Source organism: Bubalus kerabau, chromosome 3, assembly GCF_029407905.1.
Source record: "Bubalus kerabau isolate K-KA32 ecotype Philippines breed swamp buffalo chromosome 3, PCC_UOA_SB_1v2, whole genome shotgun sequence".
Classification (NCBI taxonomy): domain Eukaryota; kingdom Metazoa; phylum Chordata; class Mammalia; order Artiodactyla; family Bovidae; genus Bubalus; species Bubalus kerabau.
The window spans coordinates 134,629,555-134,643,927 of NC_073626.1; the positions used below are offsets into that span (position 1 = coordinate 134,629,555).

At 38.4% G+C, this 14,373-nt stretch overlaps 1 protein-coding gene across 1 annotated transcript in view; it reads right to left on the bottom strand.

The window, feature by feature from the left end:
* Window positions 1-14,373, bottom strand: part of TMEFF2 (transmembrane protein with EGF like and two follistatin like domains 2) — a 276,817-nt gene that overhangs the window by 55,773 nt on the left and 206,671 nt on the right. Inside the window, exon 6 of the mRNA XM_055572972.1 lies at window positions 358-506. Within this exon, the coding sequence (XP_055428947.1) occupies window positions 358-506 (149 nt within the window). The remainder of the gene's footprint in view (window positions 1-357; window positions 507-14,373) is intronic.

A 14,373-nucleotide genomic window follows, 5' to 3' on the forward strand; every position in this document is an offset into this window, starting at 1 on the left:
GCTACAGTAAAATTTACTGTCCATTGTAAACCAAACTTGTGTTTCAAAAATGAAGTCCTTGCCTAATAAAGGATTATCTCCACTTTTCATTAATATGTAAAGACTGAGTGAAGTGAAGTGAAAGTCACTCAGTAACGTCTGACTCTTTGTGACCCCATGGACTATATAGTCCAGGGAACTCTCTAGGCTAGTATACTGGAATGGGTAGCCTTTCCCTTCTCCAGGGTATCTTCCCAACCCAGGGATTGAACCCAGGTCTCCTGCATTGCAGGTAGATTCTTTACCAGCTGAGCCACAAGGGAAGCCCATGCAAAGACTAAAGATATTCTTTAAAATGAATTTTGGTGTGAGTATTACCTTGACATCGACCCAATGACATGACTTCAATTTTCTCCTGTTTCTGACATGACGCTTCTTTGATTTGACATGCATTATCATAAGATTTCCCATCAGAAGCACACAGGGGATTGAAGTTGGTTTGAGAACAGTCAATGTTGCACACACACCTAAAGGGAGAGAGAAATAAAATGTGCAACATCAATGGTGTTGTTACCACATTATAAATAAAACACAAAGAGGAAGAATTGCTAGGTTGGCAAAATGCAAGTTGGCAAAATTGAATTGTATCCTTCCAGGGCAAGTTCCTTCACTCTTCCACCTGAGATGAAAAGAAACATAGAACTAATCTAAAATAATTCAAAAGACTGAGCAATGGATAAAAAATAAAAAAGGGGAAACTCAGAAAATAATCATCAGTTAATCTCTGCCACTGGAACTTTTAAAATATGTACATAAACTTCCCTGCTGATGCCTGCAGAATTTGAATAGGCTGAAGTAGCCATGAAATTCTGCTTTACAATTTCCTTAAATGAAATCTACTGTGTTACTTCTTTTCTCAGGATATTTGAATGGTGAAAGCTTGAGGAAAATGACTCAGAGGACATTTCAGAGAATGTACACATGGAGATTATTTGGAATGCAATCAGGAGTTAAATTTCTTCAGCGTATATGCAGATATACATCAGATGTGCTTAACAGGAATGGTCAGTGTTCCTTAGTATTTTGAGGAGATCATCAAACCCTTTGAGAATCAAATAAAAGGTATAGACCTCTCCTCAGAAGTACTGTACTCATGTAAACAACTGTGCATAATATTTTAGGGGTTTCATGGGCCCTTTGTAGCCTATGCCATTAAACTCTTTCCCAAATACATACTACTGTCTCTGTTTTCTGTTTTAAATAAGTTGATTATCACTCATGATTTTAATAGATTTCTTAATAGAAATAAAAATTCGGTGAATTAATGAAAATTAGTTTACTTGAATTAAGAGAATTAGATATTTGAAAGCAAGTTTCTTAGGATTTTTCCTATGTCCTTGTAACTCACCGTATTTTACAATCTACTTTTTCACTCAGAATATTGTGTTTATGTGTGCAAATATGTTACTGTCTTAGAATATAAACTCCTGTTTAAAATTTTTATTAATATTTCTATTACTTTTCTAAACAGATGATAAGATTCTTGAAGTGATGAATCACACATTTCACTTCTGCATATTTTACTTGGAGCTGAGCATAGGATGTAAGGATAACAAAAACAAGCAGCTGACAACATGCTGGGTTCTGAACACACATTGCTTTCTTTAATCTTTGCAACAGCCATTTTACAGACCCATGATATTACATAAGGTCAGAGAGATAGTAAACTGTGCAACAAGGACCCCCCACAGATGTGTTAAACTAAAATACAATCCTTTCTGCCCACCACAGGCTGTGTATTAGTTTCCTGGAAAACTTCTAAACATAGTCATTTATAGGCAGGTTTCTGGGCCTCCTTAAATCTGGGGAAGGGGGAAGCCTAGGGTTCTGTATTCTTAATCAGCCTGGCATCAGACTCATTTCCTGCGAATCACTGCTTGATTGGTTTGTTGACTTGAGTGAGAGAGGGTTTGTCTACACACTAGTGTCTCTCAGAGTGTAGTCTTGAAACCATCTGTATCAGAATTACCTAGATCTTGGTTAAAAATGTTGGCAGATAATGTGCTAATCCATTTATTTTATTTTTTTTTTAATAAGAGAATTACTCTAGGAACACTTGGTTATTTTTAATAGTTCACTTAGGTACAAGTAAGAGAGATGGCAACCAGCTCTAATGCTTAAGTCATTGAGAGCGGTGTTCCTACCTTGGCCGTGATGGTGCTACATGATGACAGCTACTGGGATCACAATTGCTTCTTTGGCTGATTCTTGGCATCTGAAAAATCTGAGATCAGGAGCTGCTACATGTTCAAAGAGCTTTTGGTCCTTGTGATAAAGAATTGGGAGAAGTGACTGTAGCTCAGGCTTGTTCTCAATAAAGAGGAAAGGGGACAGATTTTTGTATTTTTTAAAAGATAGCTTCATTTATGTTGAGGAGGGTTGAGGTTTTGACTATTGTTGTGTTGGACTCTAGAGACCAACCCCTTGAAAGACACTGAAATAATTATCTGTTAGCAGCAGCAGAACAGAAAGGAAGATATGTGAGAACTTATGAACATCTAGAACAAATTAGGTAATATATCAAGGGATTTTCAGGTTTCTCCAAGTTGAATACAAAGAAATTCAGGGATGTACATCACATATAATCTTGCCAGGAAAAAAAAAAAGACTGGCAATTCAGAAATCCATTTGATATCATAACAAAACAGCAAATGAGAATAGAGATGGAAAGATAAAATTTGGTTGAATTGAACTGGCCAGATTCAACATTTCAGTGAAGAACTCAACTAAACCATAGTACCAATAAATTAAACAATTATTTGGAAAGTCTAACAATAACACTGTTTTCCAGTGGGCTATTTCTTTTTTCCCTTTGACTGATCTGATATTAGTCCCATAGACTTTTTGCTGCCGATACCTTCTTCCCTTTCCTTTTCCAGCATTGCTCATTCAGGGATATCCTTTCAAGGTTTGTTTCCCCTTTGGAAATTCCTCACTCTTGCTGCCTCAACTAAAGCCTTTCAGGAAATGGCTAAGAAAAAAAGTTCAGACATTTGGCATTTTTATTCTCATCTCAAAAGGAGGACCTAGATTCTTTTAGGTGAAAGTAAGGTAAGAATTTTGCCATAAGCTTCAGGCAAGCATGGGTTACACTCATCTTTTCTCTACTGCACAGTGTCATTATATAATACCTCCTCTCCTTCCTCTGTCCTCTTTGAGCCTTGCCTATGTTAAATAAATGCATGAGTATAATCAATTTGCTCATGAATTTCAGCATCAATTGGAAATTTGAAATCTATGGAGAATATTTTTCTTTCTTTGAATAAGTGGAAGAAGCTTCATTGATTGCTGAAATGGCTTAAAAACTATGTAGATCAGGGAAAAGGAAATGTTGGGAATGGCATTGAAGCATGTATAATATCATGTATGAAATGAGTCGCCAGTCCAGGTTCGATGCACGATACTGGATGCTTGGGGCTGGTGCACTGGGACGACCCAGAGGGATGGTATGGGGAGGGAGGAGGGAGGAGGGTTCAGGATCGGGAACACATGTATACCTGTGGCGGATTCATTTTGATATTTGGCAAAACTAACACAATATTGTAAAGTTTAAAAATAAAATTAAATTAAAAAAAAACCTAATATTTCTACATTATGAAAGACCAATGAATTCTGATTATATTATCATTATTTACTATATTTTTTGTACCTAAGTATATTAGGCTTAATTAGTTAGAAGACCATGCAGGATTCCAGGATCAGAGTCTCAAACTCTAAAGTCCATTTTGACTTTTATCAGTAGCGGCTAATCTTTGTGTTCCTGCCCTGCCCAATAGCTTTCACATACACCAAACTTTTGGTAACTGTGCTTTCAATACATACATAAGTGAAATGAATGAACAGAGCAAAAGGATTTTATATTTTTAAAGAAAGGATAAAATTAATCCAAATTCTCATCACTCTACTGCTATAAAAGTAGACATACAGTAGCTAATAAATATTTTTCTTGCCAAATATTAAATGTCCTCACTGAAATCAATGAATATTCAATTGAATTTAAGAATAATGGTAATAATAATAATAATAGCTTATTCAATGACAGTGCCTGTCCCAGTGTTATATGCTTTATATGTTATTACTCCTTTTATCCTTCTATCTCTATGAGGTAGTTACCATTACTCTCTCCATCTTGGGCTTCCCTGGTGGCTCAGATGGTAAAGAATCCACCTGCAATATGGAAACCTGGGTTTGATCTCTGGGTTGGGACGATCCCCTAGAGGAGGGCATGGCAACCCACTCCAGTATTCTTGCCTGGAGAATCCCCATGGACAGAGGAGCCTGATGGGCTACAGTCCACGGGGTTGTAAAGAGGCGGACACGACTGAGTGACTAAGCACAGCACACAGTATTTTTGTCCTACAGATAAGAAAATGTAGGCTTGGAGAAGTCACACAGCTTGTAAGGAGAAGAACCTAATTTCAGATACAGGCAGTCTGATGCCAAAACCTGCACTGTTCTACATACTGTTTAGTACAATGAAAAACAAAAAAGATCCAAATTCCTGCTGTTAACTAATTAAAGGAATACTCTGGATGAATAAGGCTTGAAAAAACAGTTATGTCTACTTTTGGAATATTTATCATGATTTTATGAATTTAAATCATGTTGACTCAGTCTCTGTCTTCTCAAACAAGTGATTTGTCAGAGATTATTAGTGAGTATGTGAATTAGTGAATATGTCAGAGACTATTAGTTTTAAAAAATTCTTAACAACATCTGGTATTAGAATGAGTAACTGACATGTATTCAATGAATCTGATTATTTAAGGCATCAGTTGTTCAGAATATTTTATCTTTAAGGAAACCCTATATAAAGGTGGCTCCAGAGAAAAACACACAGAGACAGGCACACATGAAATGACTCTACTGAAATGACAAAATCTAGCACTAAATGCAAGTCTCTGCTTCAAAACTTAGAGTCTGGAAGTTCTAGAAGCTCATATTCATGGCACAAGGGGGGTTTGTGTATTTATGCGAGTGAATGAATTTGTGTATGTATGTATGTGGAGAGGGGGCTGCCTGGTGGTATTGACTACATTGTTAATGTGCCTATTCTTTAGTTCATATCTTTACCTTTCTGCAACCTTCTCAAGGGAAATGTGTCTCTTTTACTTCTGAATTTTACCTGGTACCTAGGACAGTGCGTCATAGCAAGTCTTTAATAAATGCTTGCTGAATGAATTACTGAGATAATGGCAGGATGGAGGTAGAAAAAATTAAAGAAAATAGTCATTGTCTAGACATCAACACATAGGAGAGAGAACCATTGCTATATTCAGATAAATTCTCACCTAACTTTGTGCTACTTGGCACATGGAATCTCTAAGGAAGGAGTAGGATCTTGAAGAACTAAGGTTCACCTCCCTTCTTTTATTTGTGTCTACACGGACAAAGGAAACAGAGCCCTCATTAGCCCTTAGCCACCTCAATGGCATAGAAGTCCAATTATAATATAAAAAGATGCTTTCAGGTTACCACTTATATTCTGTGGTATTCGGGTGCAGTTCTTAAGAGCAATTTGAATATGGAGGTGACTTGTCAGTTTAGTGACGTTTCAAACTATTGAAAAATATAAGACTCTGATAAAAAAAGTGACAGAATTATCGTATTAATGGTGAGAATGCAGGTCACTCTGTGCTTTCACAGCTTATGTAAATTAATCCAGGGTTTTTCTTTCTATAGAAAGAAAAAAATGAAAGGCGAACATTTTAAAAACAGAAACTACCCCTTCTTCCCTGCATTTGGCAAATAATTGCATTATTATTCATTCTGAGAGGAGTAACTGGTTAATTATAGCATGTCACAAGTATTTAATATGAGCCAAGAATTTGTAAGGCTGAGGACTGCATGGATGCCTTTAAGGTTTTTGTGTTTTCTTTTCTTCTCCTTTTTTTTTTAACCTATCTCAGTCTTTTGACACTTTGACACTGCGATTACATAGATCTCTTTTCTTCTAGGCTACAAAGAAAAAGAATCAGCCGTACTTGAAAATAATAATTTCAGGGGTCTCTATGTGGAAATACTCCCCTCTGAAAATCCTTCAAAGAAAATTAACATTGACTGAAAACCTTAGCTGAAAACCTAGCTTAGCAAGAAAGAAGAGAAACATCCAATAATTTTAAAAGATCCCTTGATGGAGTGAAGAATCTAAATTATACTAAGTAAAATGTGCTATCTAAGACAACTCACATACATTTACAATTACCCCATGAATATTTCGGGTGTCTGACATTTAGACCTTTCCTGAAATGCCTCTTACAAGGATGTTCTGAAATAAGTTAAACAAGCCTTTCCCATTGTATTTAAGAACGACTCATCATCCACCAGAGTGAGAGGATGCGAGTGCTGCCAGGTAGCACATTACTTATTCATGTGTCTGCTTTGTGGCTGCCCTCTAATTTCACTAGATTTTGTTTCATGTATTAAACATGCCTGTCACTTATTCCTCTCCCAAGGTCCTTGATCTGGTGTCCATTCAGAATTTTACCATACAACACTCTTAATCAGTTTGAAATATCCCACAAGAGGTTTTGATCTGCAGTTAGTTGCATTGAGTGACCGTGATTTCGGGGCCGTTTCAGACCATGACTGGTTTGTTTCCCTGGAGCTTGTCTGCCTCTGAGGTTGCGACGCTGAACCCTTCTGGCCCAGCCAGTAAATGAGGTCAGAGCTGCCGTCAGTGTCCTCTGTCAGGACTGTAATGGATGAGCTGCATGATATTAGTAACAGCAAAAACAGTGTGTACCTTTCATTCAAGAGTTCTGTGATACTTTACATGCATTTATTCAATCTTCATGCCACTTCTTTTGATGGAACTTGTTTATAAGTATTTTACCTGTAAGGAAACTACAGGAACAACTGAACTGTGGGCAAAAATGAGCTAAAGAGGTGTGAAAATTCATTAAAAAGTTAAACCCTCTGTACAGAGGGTGGAAAAGTGCTGACTGGGAGGTGAGATAAGGAAGTCTACTGTGTTGTTACTCAGGTGACATATGTGAGCTTGAGCCAATTTTTTTTTTTTTTTTAATTTGAGAAAGGCAATCTTTTTTGTTTTAAAACCTAGGAGGAAGGAGCAATGCCCTTCTCCAGACATGTAACCCGGCATTACAAGGAGGGGGACCAGGCTTCTTTTGTACGTAGAAAAGATTCAGTTCCTATAAATATCTATCTATGGGGCTTCCCAGGTGCCTGCCAATGCAGGAGATGCGGGTTTGATCTCTGGGTTCAGAAGATCCCCCGGAGAAGGGAATGGCAACCCATTCCAGTATTTTAGCCTGGGAAATCCCCTGGACAGAGGAGCCTGGCAGGCTACAGTCCATGGGGACACAACTGAGTCAGACACGACTTAGCAATTAAACAACCACAACAATCTATTTATAAGGATTAAAGCACAGAAATTGGCCTGTTAGATGAAAAGAACTGAGGAAAAGTATAGAACTACAGATAGTCAAATCAATGAGTATCTGACTGAAGGGAAACCAAGCTGAGAAACCCTTTCCCTAGGTGATGTCAGAATTTTCAAAATCAGAATCACATATTTAACAGAAGGATCAGTTTAATACAGTTTTAATACAGGCCATGTATTAAAATAATGTCTAAAATAATAAAGGTAGATGATAATGACATTGGAGCTCATTTTGTATCAAATTGTGTTTAACTGAGGCTAAAGCCTATGACTGTGTGGATCACAATAAACTGTGGAAAATTCTGAAAGAGATGGGAATACCAGACTACCTGATCTGCCTCTTGAGAAATCTGTATGCAGGTCAGAAAGCAACAGTTAGAACTGGACATGGGACAACAGACTGGTTCCAAATAGGAAAAGGAGCAAGTCAAGGTTGTATATTGTCACCCTGCTTATTTAACTTATATGCAGAGTACATCATGAGAAACGGTGGGCTGGAAGAAACACAAGCTGGAATCAAGATTGCCGGGAGAAATATCAATAACCTCAGATATGCAGATGACACCACCCTTATGGCAGAAAGTGAAGAGGAACTTAAAAGCCTCTTGATGAAAGTGAAAGTGGAGAGTGAAAAAGTTGGCTTAAAGCTCAACATTCAGAAAACGAAGATCACGGCATCTGGTCCCATCACTTCATGGGAAATAGATGCGGAAACATTGGAAACAGTGTCAGACTTTATTTTTTGGGGCTCCAAAATCACTGCAGATGGTGATTGCAGCCATGAAATTAAAAGATGCTTACTCCTTGGAAGGAAAGTTATGACCAACCTATATAGCATATTCAAAAGCAGAGACATTACTTTGCCAACAAAGATCCGTCTAGTCAAGGCTATGGTTTTTCCTGTGGTCATGTACGGATGTGAGAGTTGGACTGTGAAGAAGGCTGAGCGCTGAAGAATTGATGCTTTTGAACTGTGGTGTTGTAGAAGACTCTTGAGAGTCCCTTGGACTGCAAGGAGATCCAACCAGTCCATTCTGAAGGAGATCAGCCCTGGGATTTCCTTGGAGGGAATGATGCTAAAGCTGAAACTCCAGTACTTCGGCCACCTCATGCGAAGAGTTGACTCATCGGAAAAGACTCTGATGCTGGGAGGGATTGGGGGCAGGAGGAGAAGGGGACGACAGAGGATGAGATGGCTGGATGGCATCACTGACTCAATGGACATGAGTCTGAGTGAACTCCGGGAGTTTGTGATGGACAGGGAGGCCTGGCGTGCTGCGATTCAAGGGGTCTCGAAGAGTCGGACACGACTGAGTGACTGAACTGAACTGAACTGAGGCTTGATCACTTACTAAATTTATGGCATTGGACTACTTATTTAACTTCTCTAAACCTATGGAAATAGTTTATAAATGTACATAAACTGCCTAATACTATTTCTAGAAGTTGTAATTACCTAATAAGTATTGGTCATCATTAATTTCTTGACTTAGTGATATAAACTCTGGATGCAGATCAAAACCTCTTGTGGAATAGTTCAACCTTGGGCACCAACCCAAAGGTTTTCACTTAGGAAGTCTGATATCAGGTCAAGGTAACTAGTTGTCAAAAATGCCACAGGTGATTCTGATGTGCAGTTGTGATGAGTTGCAATCATAGTAAATGTTCTTTCTTACCCTGTAACACTAAGAGATTTTCCCAAATTTAGTGTAAGATTTGTCATGGGAAATTCTGATGCATTACATCTGGGATGGGACTCAGAAGTCAGCATTTTAAGCAAGTTCCTTGGCTCTTTCTAAGGCAGATAACTTGCATAGTCTCTGAGAAATCTCAGCCACACCCTTTTTCTCTTTCTCTTTTATTCCATTATAAGCAATTTAATATTCTTGATTAATGTACATGCTTCAGTTACACACCTTCTCCCACATGCTTTAGGTGCTCTGTGTGTGGTTTCAGGTGACAGGGACAGGTGATTAAATGCACTGATTCCAAAACATCCATGGTGGAGAAATCAGAAGGACTGATTCATCAAGTAAAACCAAGATGGAGTGATGAGAAAGGAGATGAAACTCTGGAGGGGCCCCCTGTGCCAGATAGTTAGCTCCAACTTCCACATGACTCCCAGGTTTAATGCTCACAAGACAGGAAGGATAAGCCTTCCCTGGTGGCTCAGATGGTAAAGAAAGTGAAAGTGAAGTCGCTCAGTTGTGTCCGACTCTTTGTGATCCTATGGACTGTAGCCTACGAGGCTCTTCCATCCATGGGGTTTTCCAGGCAAGAATACTGGAGTGGGTTGCCATTTCCTTCTCCAGGAGATCTTCCCGACCCAGGGATTGAACCCAGGTCTTCCACATTGTAGGCAGACGCTTTGCTGTCTGAGCCATCAGAGAAGTCCATAGAACCTGCCTGCAATGCAGGAGACCTGGGTTGGATTCCTGGGTTGGGAAGATATCCCCTGGAGAAGAGAATGACAACCCATTCAGTATTCTTGCCTGTAGAATTCCATGGACAGAAGGGCCTGGCAGGTTATAGTCCTTGGGTTCACTAAGAGTCGGACACAACTGAGTGACTAACATTTTTTCACTGGGGAGGATACCATGGAAACTGGATTATCTCAAAAGATGGGTAGGATTTAACAGAACTATGATGGAGTGAACGACAAGGGGAAATGTGTGGAGGCAGACAGTGCACCGGGTGTTGGGGGAACAGGAATAAATTAGTCTGATTTCCGGATTGAAGTGAACTCCTCCCAATAAAAGTGGGAGAGTCCAACTCTCTATAGTCAGATGATAAAGGGCCTCAATTCCAGTGCAAAGAGTGGTCTTTATTTTCTAGGCAATGGGGAGTCCAGAAAGCTTTTTGACACATGGTGATGAGAAGGTCAACATGATGAAAGATGGTAGTGGAGCACAGGCAGGGGGACTAGTCACCAGGCTATTGCTATCAGCTCAAGGGACTAGCAAGGAAAGCTCAGGAGTGAGGCAGTCACTCAAACGAAGGATCAATAGGGCTTGATCTTTAAGGCATATTATAGCAAAGCACTAAGGTGAAAATGTTACCTTCATGCCTTTCCTGCTCTATGCTTTCCTGCTTTTTTTTTCCTGACCTGAGTTCTGTTCCAAATCGGAAACTTGGGAGAAGAGCAGCCAGGCTCAGGGAGGCAGTTGGGTGTGGGATTCAGAAAGGCATTCTTTCTTCTCCTGGTGGGGACAATTTTCTTCCTTTGCCCCTGGGACAGAGGCAAACAGGGTTCTATCATGATGGAGATATCATGGAAACACCCTTCATTGCAGTTTAGAGAATTCCTCCTTGTATGAATGTATACTCTTGCCTGATTCCAGGACTGACTGAAGATGACTGTGGCAGCAGATATATATTAATGCCACTGCCTCAGAGAGCAGACAAGGCAGACAAGGCTCCCTCCAAGGCTGTTAATGCTCCCATGCCCCTCTGCAGTGTATACCATGTAGCTGGAGCAGGATTTAACTCGTGATCCATTTTCATGTATCACAGTTGCATTTTTCTCAGTATTATTTTTTCCTTTTTGAAGCAGCTGCATTTACATCTTAAAATAATCAGAGCAAACAATTCTTCTTACTCATATACATTTTTAAAAGTATCTTGAAGCAAAAATCCCTCATTAGCATCATGTGTATGCTCTTGCTCATTAAGCTAGAAAACATATTCAATAACCAAGGGTGACTCTGATTACTAAGAAGTGTGGTTGCTCTGACTAGATGGGTCTTAGTACACAACAAAGTAAGAAAGCATGAAAACCTCAGAATAAAAAGTTGGAAGGAAACACAATACGATGAAAAAACTCTCATTTGAATAACGTGATAGACTGAATTCCCACTCACTTCTTCCTGTCCCAATCCATGTTGAGTGTTCCAGCACCTTCCTTGAGGACCAGCTATGAGATTCCCACCCCTACTTCAGCCAGTGAGGTGGCTTCATGTTTCTATTTTACAGACTGGCCTTCTGGTATGCTTTCATTTGCCAAGAGACTTTCAGGAGTAAATATGCACCAACATCATTACCATCTAGATTTTCTAGAAACCTGCAATTTGATATCATGCCCTTGGATTTAATCCATGAGATATCAGAAACAGTAAATGAACACTAGCTCTGCATTGTGGTAAAACTGCTAGTTTGAAAACATTGTCCATACATTGCTCAGGTGATTTTCATTTGTTTATTTAATTTTTATTTATTTTCCTATAAGGACACTCATAATATTTTCTTCAAAGAAAAAAATTAGTCTTATTTGATCTGAGCATATCTCTTTTTATTAGGTAATGTGGGCTTAACATCTGTTTCCCTTTACTCGGCTCTCAGGGAGCTAAGAAGCTAAGAGTAGTAAGTATGTGTGTATGAATGATGAGTGATAAACAAGAGGAATAAAATATCTATCCAACAAGTTTCAGTCAGTTTTATTGATCTTATGATATAAAGATAGGAAAATAAGGTGATATTTGTATACTTGCAGTGTTTCCTCATGAAATTAATTCTCAGTGTTTTTGCTACATGTTTTTTCCAGAATGGTGTCCACAAAAGTTTACACTCTTATAATTAAGTGTAAAAATAAAGTGTCGATTAAATTATGCTGGCATGAACTAACAACATTTATAATTAAAACTTGTATCAAATGATCTCCTGTTAGTATTATATCATCTTTTATCTTTCACTTATTAATTTTAGGGTCATTTAATTTAAATTTGCTTCTAAAATAATATTTAATACATATTATAACATGCTATCATAAATTCCATTATTTGACAAATAAAAAATATAATTGCAATATTCATAAGGATGCTACACACCAACCCTGAAAAGAGAAGATGGGAAATATGATTAAGGAAGGAAGATGGCTTTACCTGTAATGTCTTTAAGATCAAAAGCAAATATGGTAAAGTAAATTTGCTAAAACTAAGTGATAGATGCACATGTGTTATATTTTTGATAGTTTCAAAATAAAATTAAAAATATTAAATTTGACATTTTGCTTAAATGTCAAGCTTAGCAAATATTTGTTGCATTGATTTAAATCTAGATAACTTATTTCTAAATTGTTTAAGCCACATAAAAAATAATATGAGCATGGAGAAATTCCAGTGGATTAAAATGTGTCTTTGTAAATAACAACTGTTTAAGATTGAGCTTCTTATGTCTGAATAAAAATGACTTTCAAGCCAAGTTTGTCATAGGAAGGGGATCATCTCTGTCCTTCGCTGTTTCTCTCATCTTACTTGTTCACCCCCTGAAATGTTAAACGCACCAACACATGGTGGCATTTGGGTTTACAGGCCAAGCCAGCGTTCTTCATTGACTTCCTGCAGTGTTGCCGGTGAGTTTTGATGCTCTGAAACAGGGCTGTAGGCAGCGTTGGCAGCCAGAAATAGTCGTGAGCTATTCAAACACCACTGGGATGAAGGACTTTAAGTAGAAATGTTTGAACGTTTTGCCTTGAAATAAGAATGCTTCAGAGTTTCTCCAACATATTAAGTTTTAAAAGGTAAAAAGGTACAGAATGTGTAAACACTTCCTGCTTTGAACTCCTGATAAGGTCTTCTTGTTAAAGATGTTTGGAAGGCTGCAACTATTACTGCCTCTCTTTTTTGTTTTGCTTTTGTTTGTCTTTTATTCCTAAGCACATGCATTTTCATTTATCATGGCTCTCACTGAATTCAGTCTAACTTCACATGCATAGTTGAGCATTTACTTGGTGCCAGGCACTGGGCTAAACATCAGAGACACCAAGATGACCCATGTGATCCTAGATGGTAACAGAGTTCACAATGAAATGAGGAAAAAAGTATCCGTAAAACAGCATCATCAGAGTTGGCATGAACAATGTTTTGAGAGCATTGAGGAGAAACAATGATTTCTACGTGGAGGATCCTGAAAGGTTTTGCAGAGAAGGTGATGCTTGAACTAGAACTTTAAAGAAGAGTAGAATTTTAACAGGTGGTTTCCATGGTGACTTGTAGCAAGAGAACTTCTAAATCCTTTACTGCACTGAAGATACCTCTCTGACAGGATCATTTCTCATTCTTTTCCCTCTGTTGATTCTCTCCCATGTATTCATGATGAAACATTTTTCATCTTCCCTAAAACTAGTGTCTCCTGTTTCACATTAGAAATGAAAATATATGCCTCCTGTTTGGGACTCAGAGCCATAGAGGCTTCTGGAAATCAGGCCAGGTCATTAAAGGAACCTTGTGCCAGGAGTCAGGACTCTGGGGCCTTTGGCATTCTTGCTCTCTAGCTGCTGGGCATCTACCACAGGATATTGGAGGACATGTATACAAGTGTACTCAGTCATGTCCAACCCTTTGCAACCCATGAACTACAGCTTACCAGGCTCCTCTGTCCAGCTGACTAAATATGATATCTACAGTGGTCAGTTCTAAAATTCTGATATTTGTGTTCTTATATTTGTATTACCTAGCACTTCTGTTTATCTAGCACATCCTCATTTCCTACCATCTTCCCAGTCTTTGCAGTGTCTTCTCTGTTAAAGCCTCTACTCAATGAACTTGGCATTCTCCTCGAACTCAGTGATTTGCAGATAGTAGACATTTTACATATAATTGTTGAATCAATGAATGAGAATTCTTGTTTTATTTTTCAACATTTCCTTAATGTTCTTCTAATTGGTGAATTACTCAGTGATTCCTAACTGCCCAGGACTCCATCTATGTTCTGTGTCATCTGAGAGTGCTTTCTTCCTGGGGGTGTTTATTTCCTCTGCTATGTTGCTGGCTGTTTCATCATCTGTAGCCTTACTCACTTGCTCTCCATTCTGTCCTGTGTCATGTCTCCCCACAGTTTAGTGGAAAGACCATGGACATTTGTATATTGTTATTAAGGTCTCAGTCAGTCATCTGTACCTAATAAATGCTTATTGAATGAACAATAAACCTGAG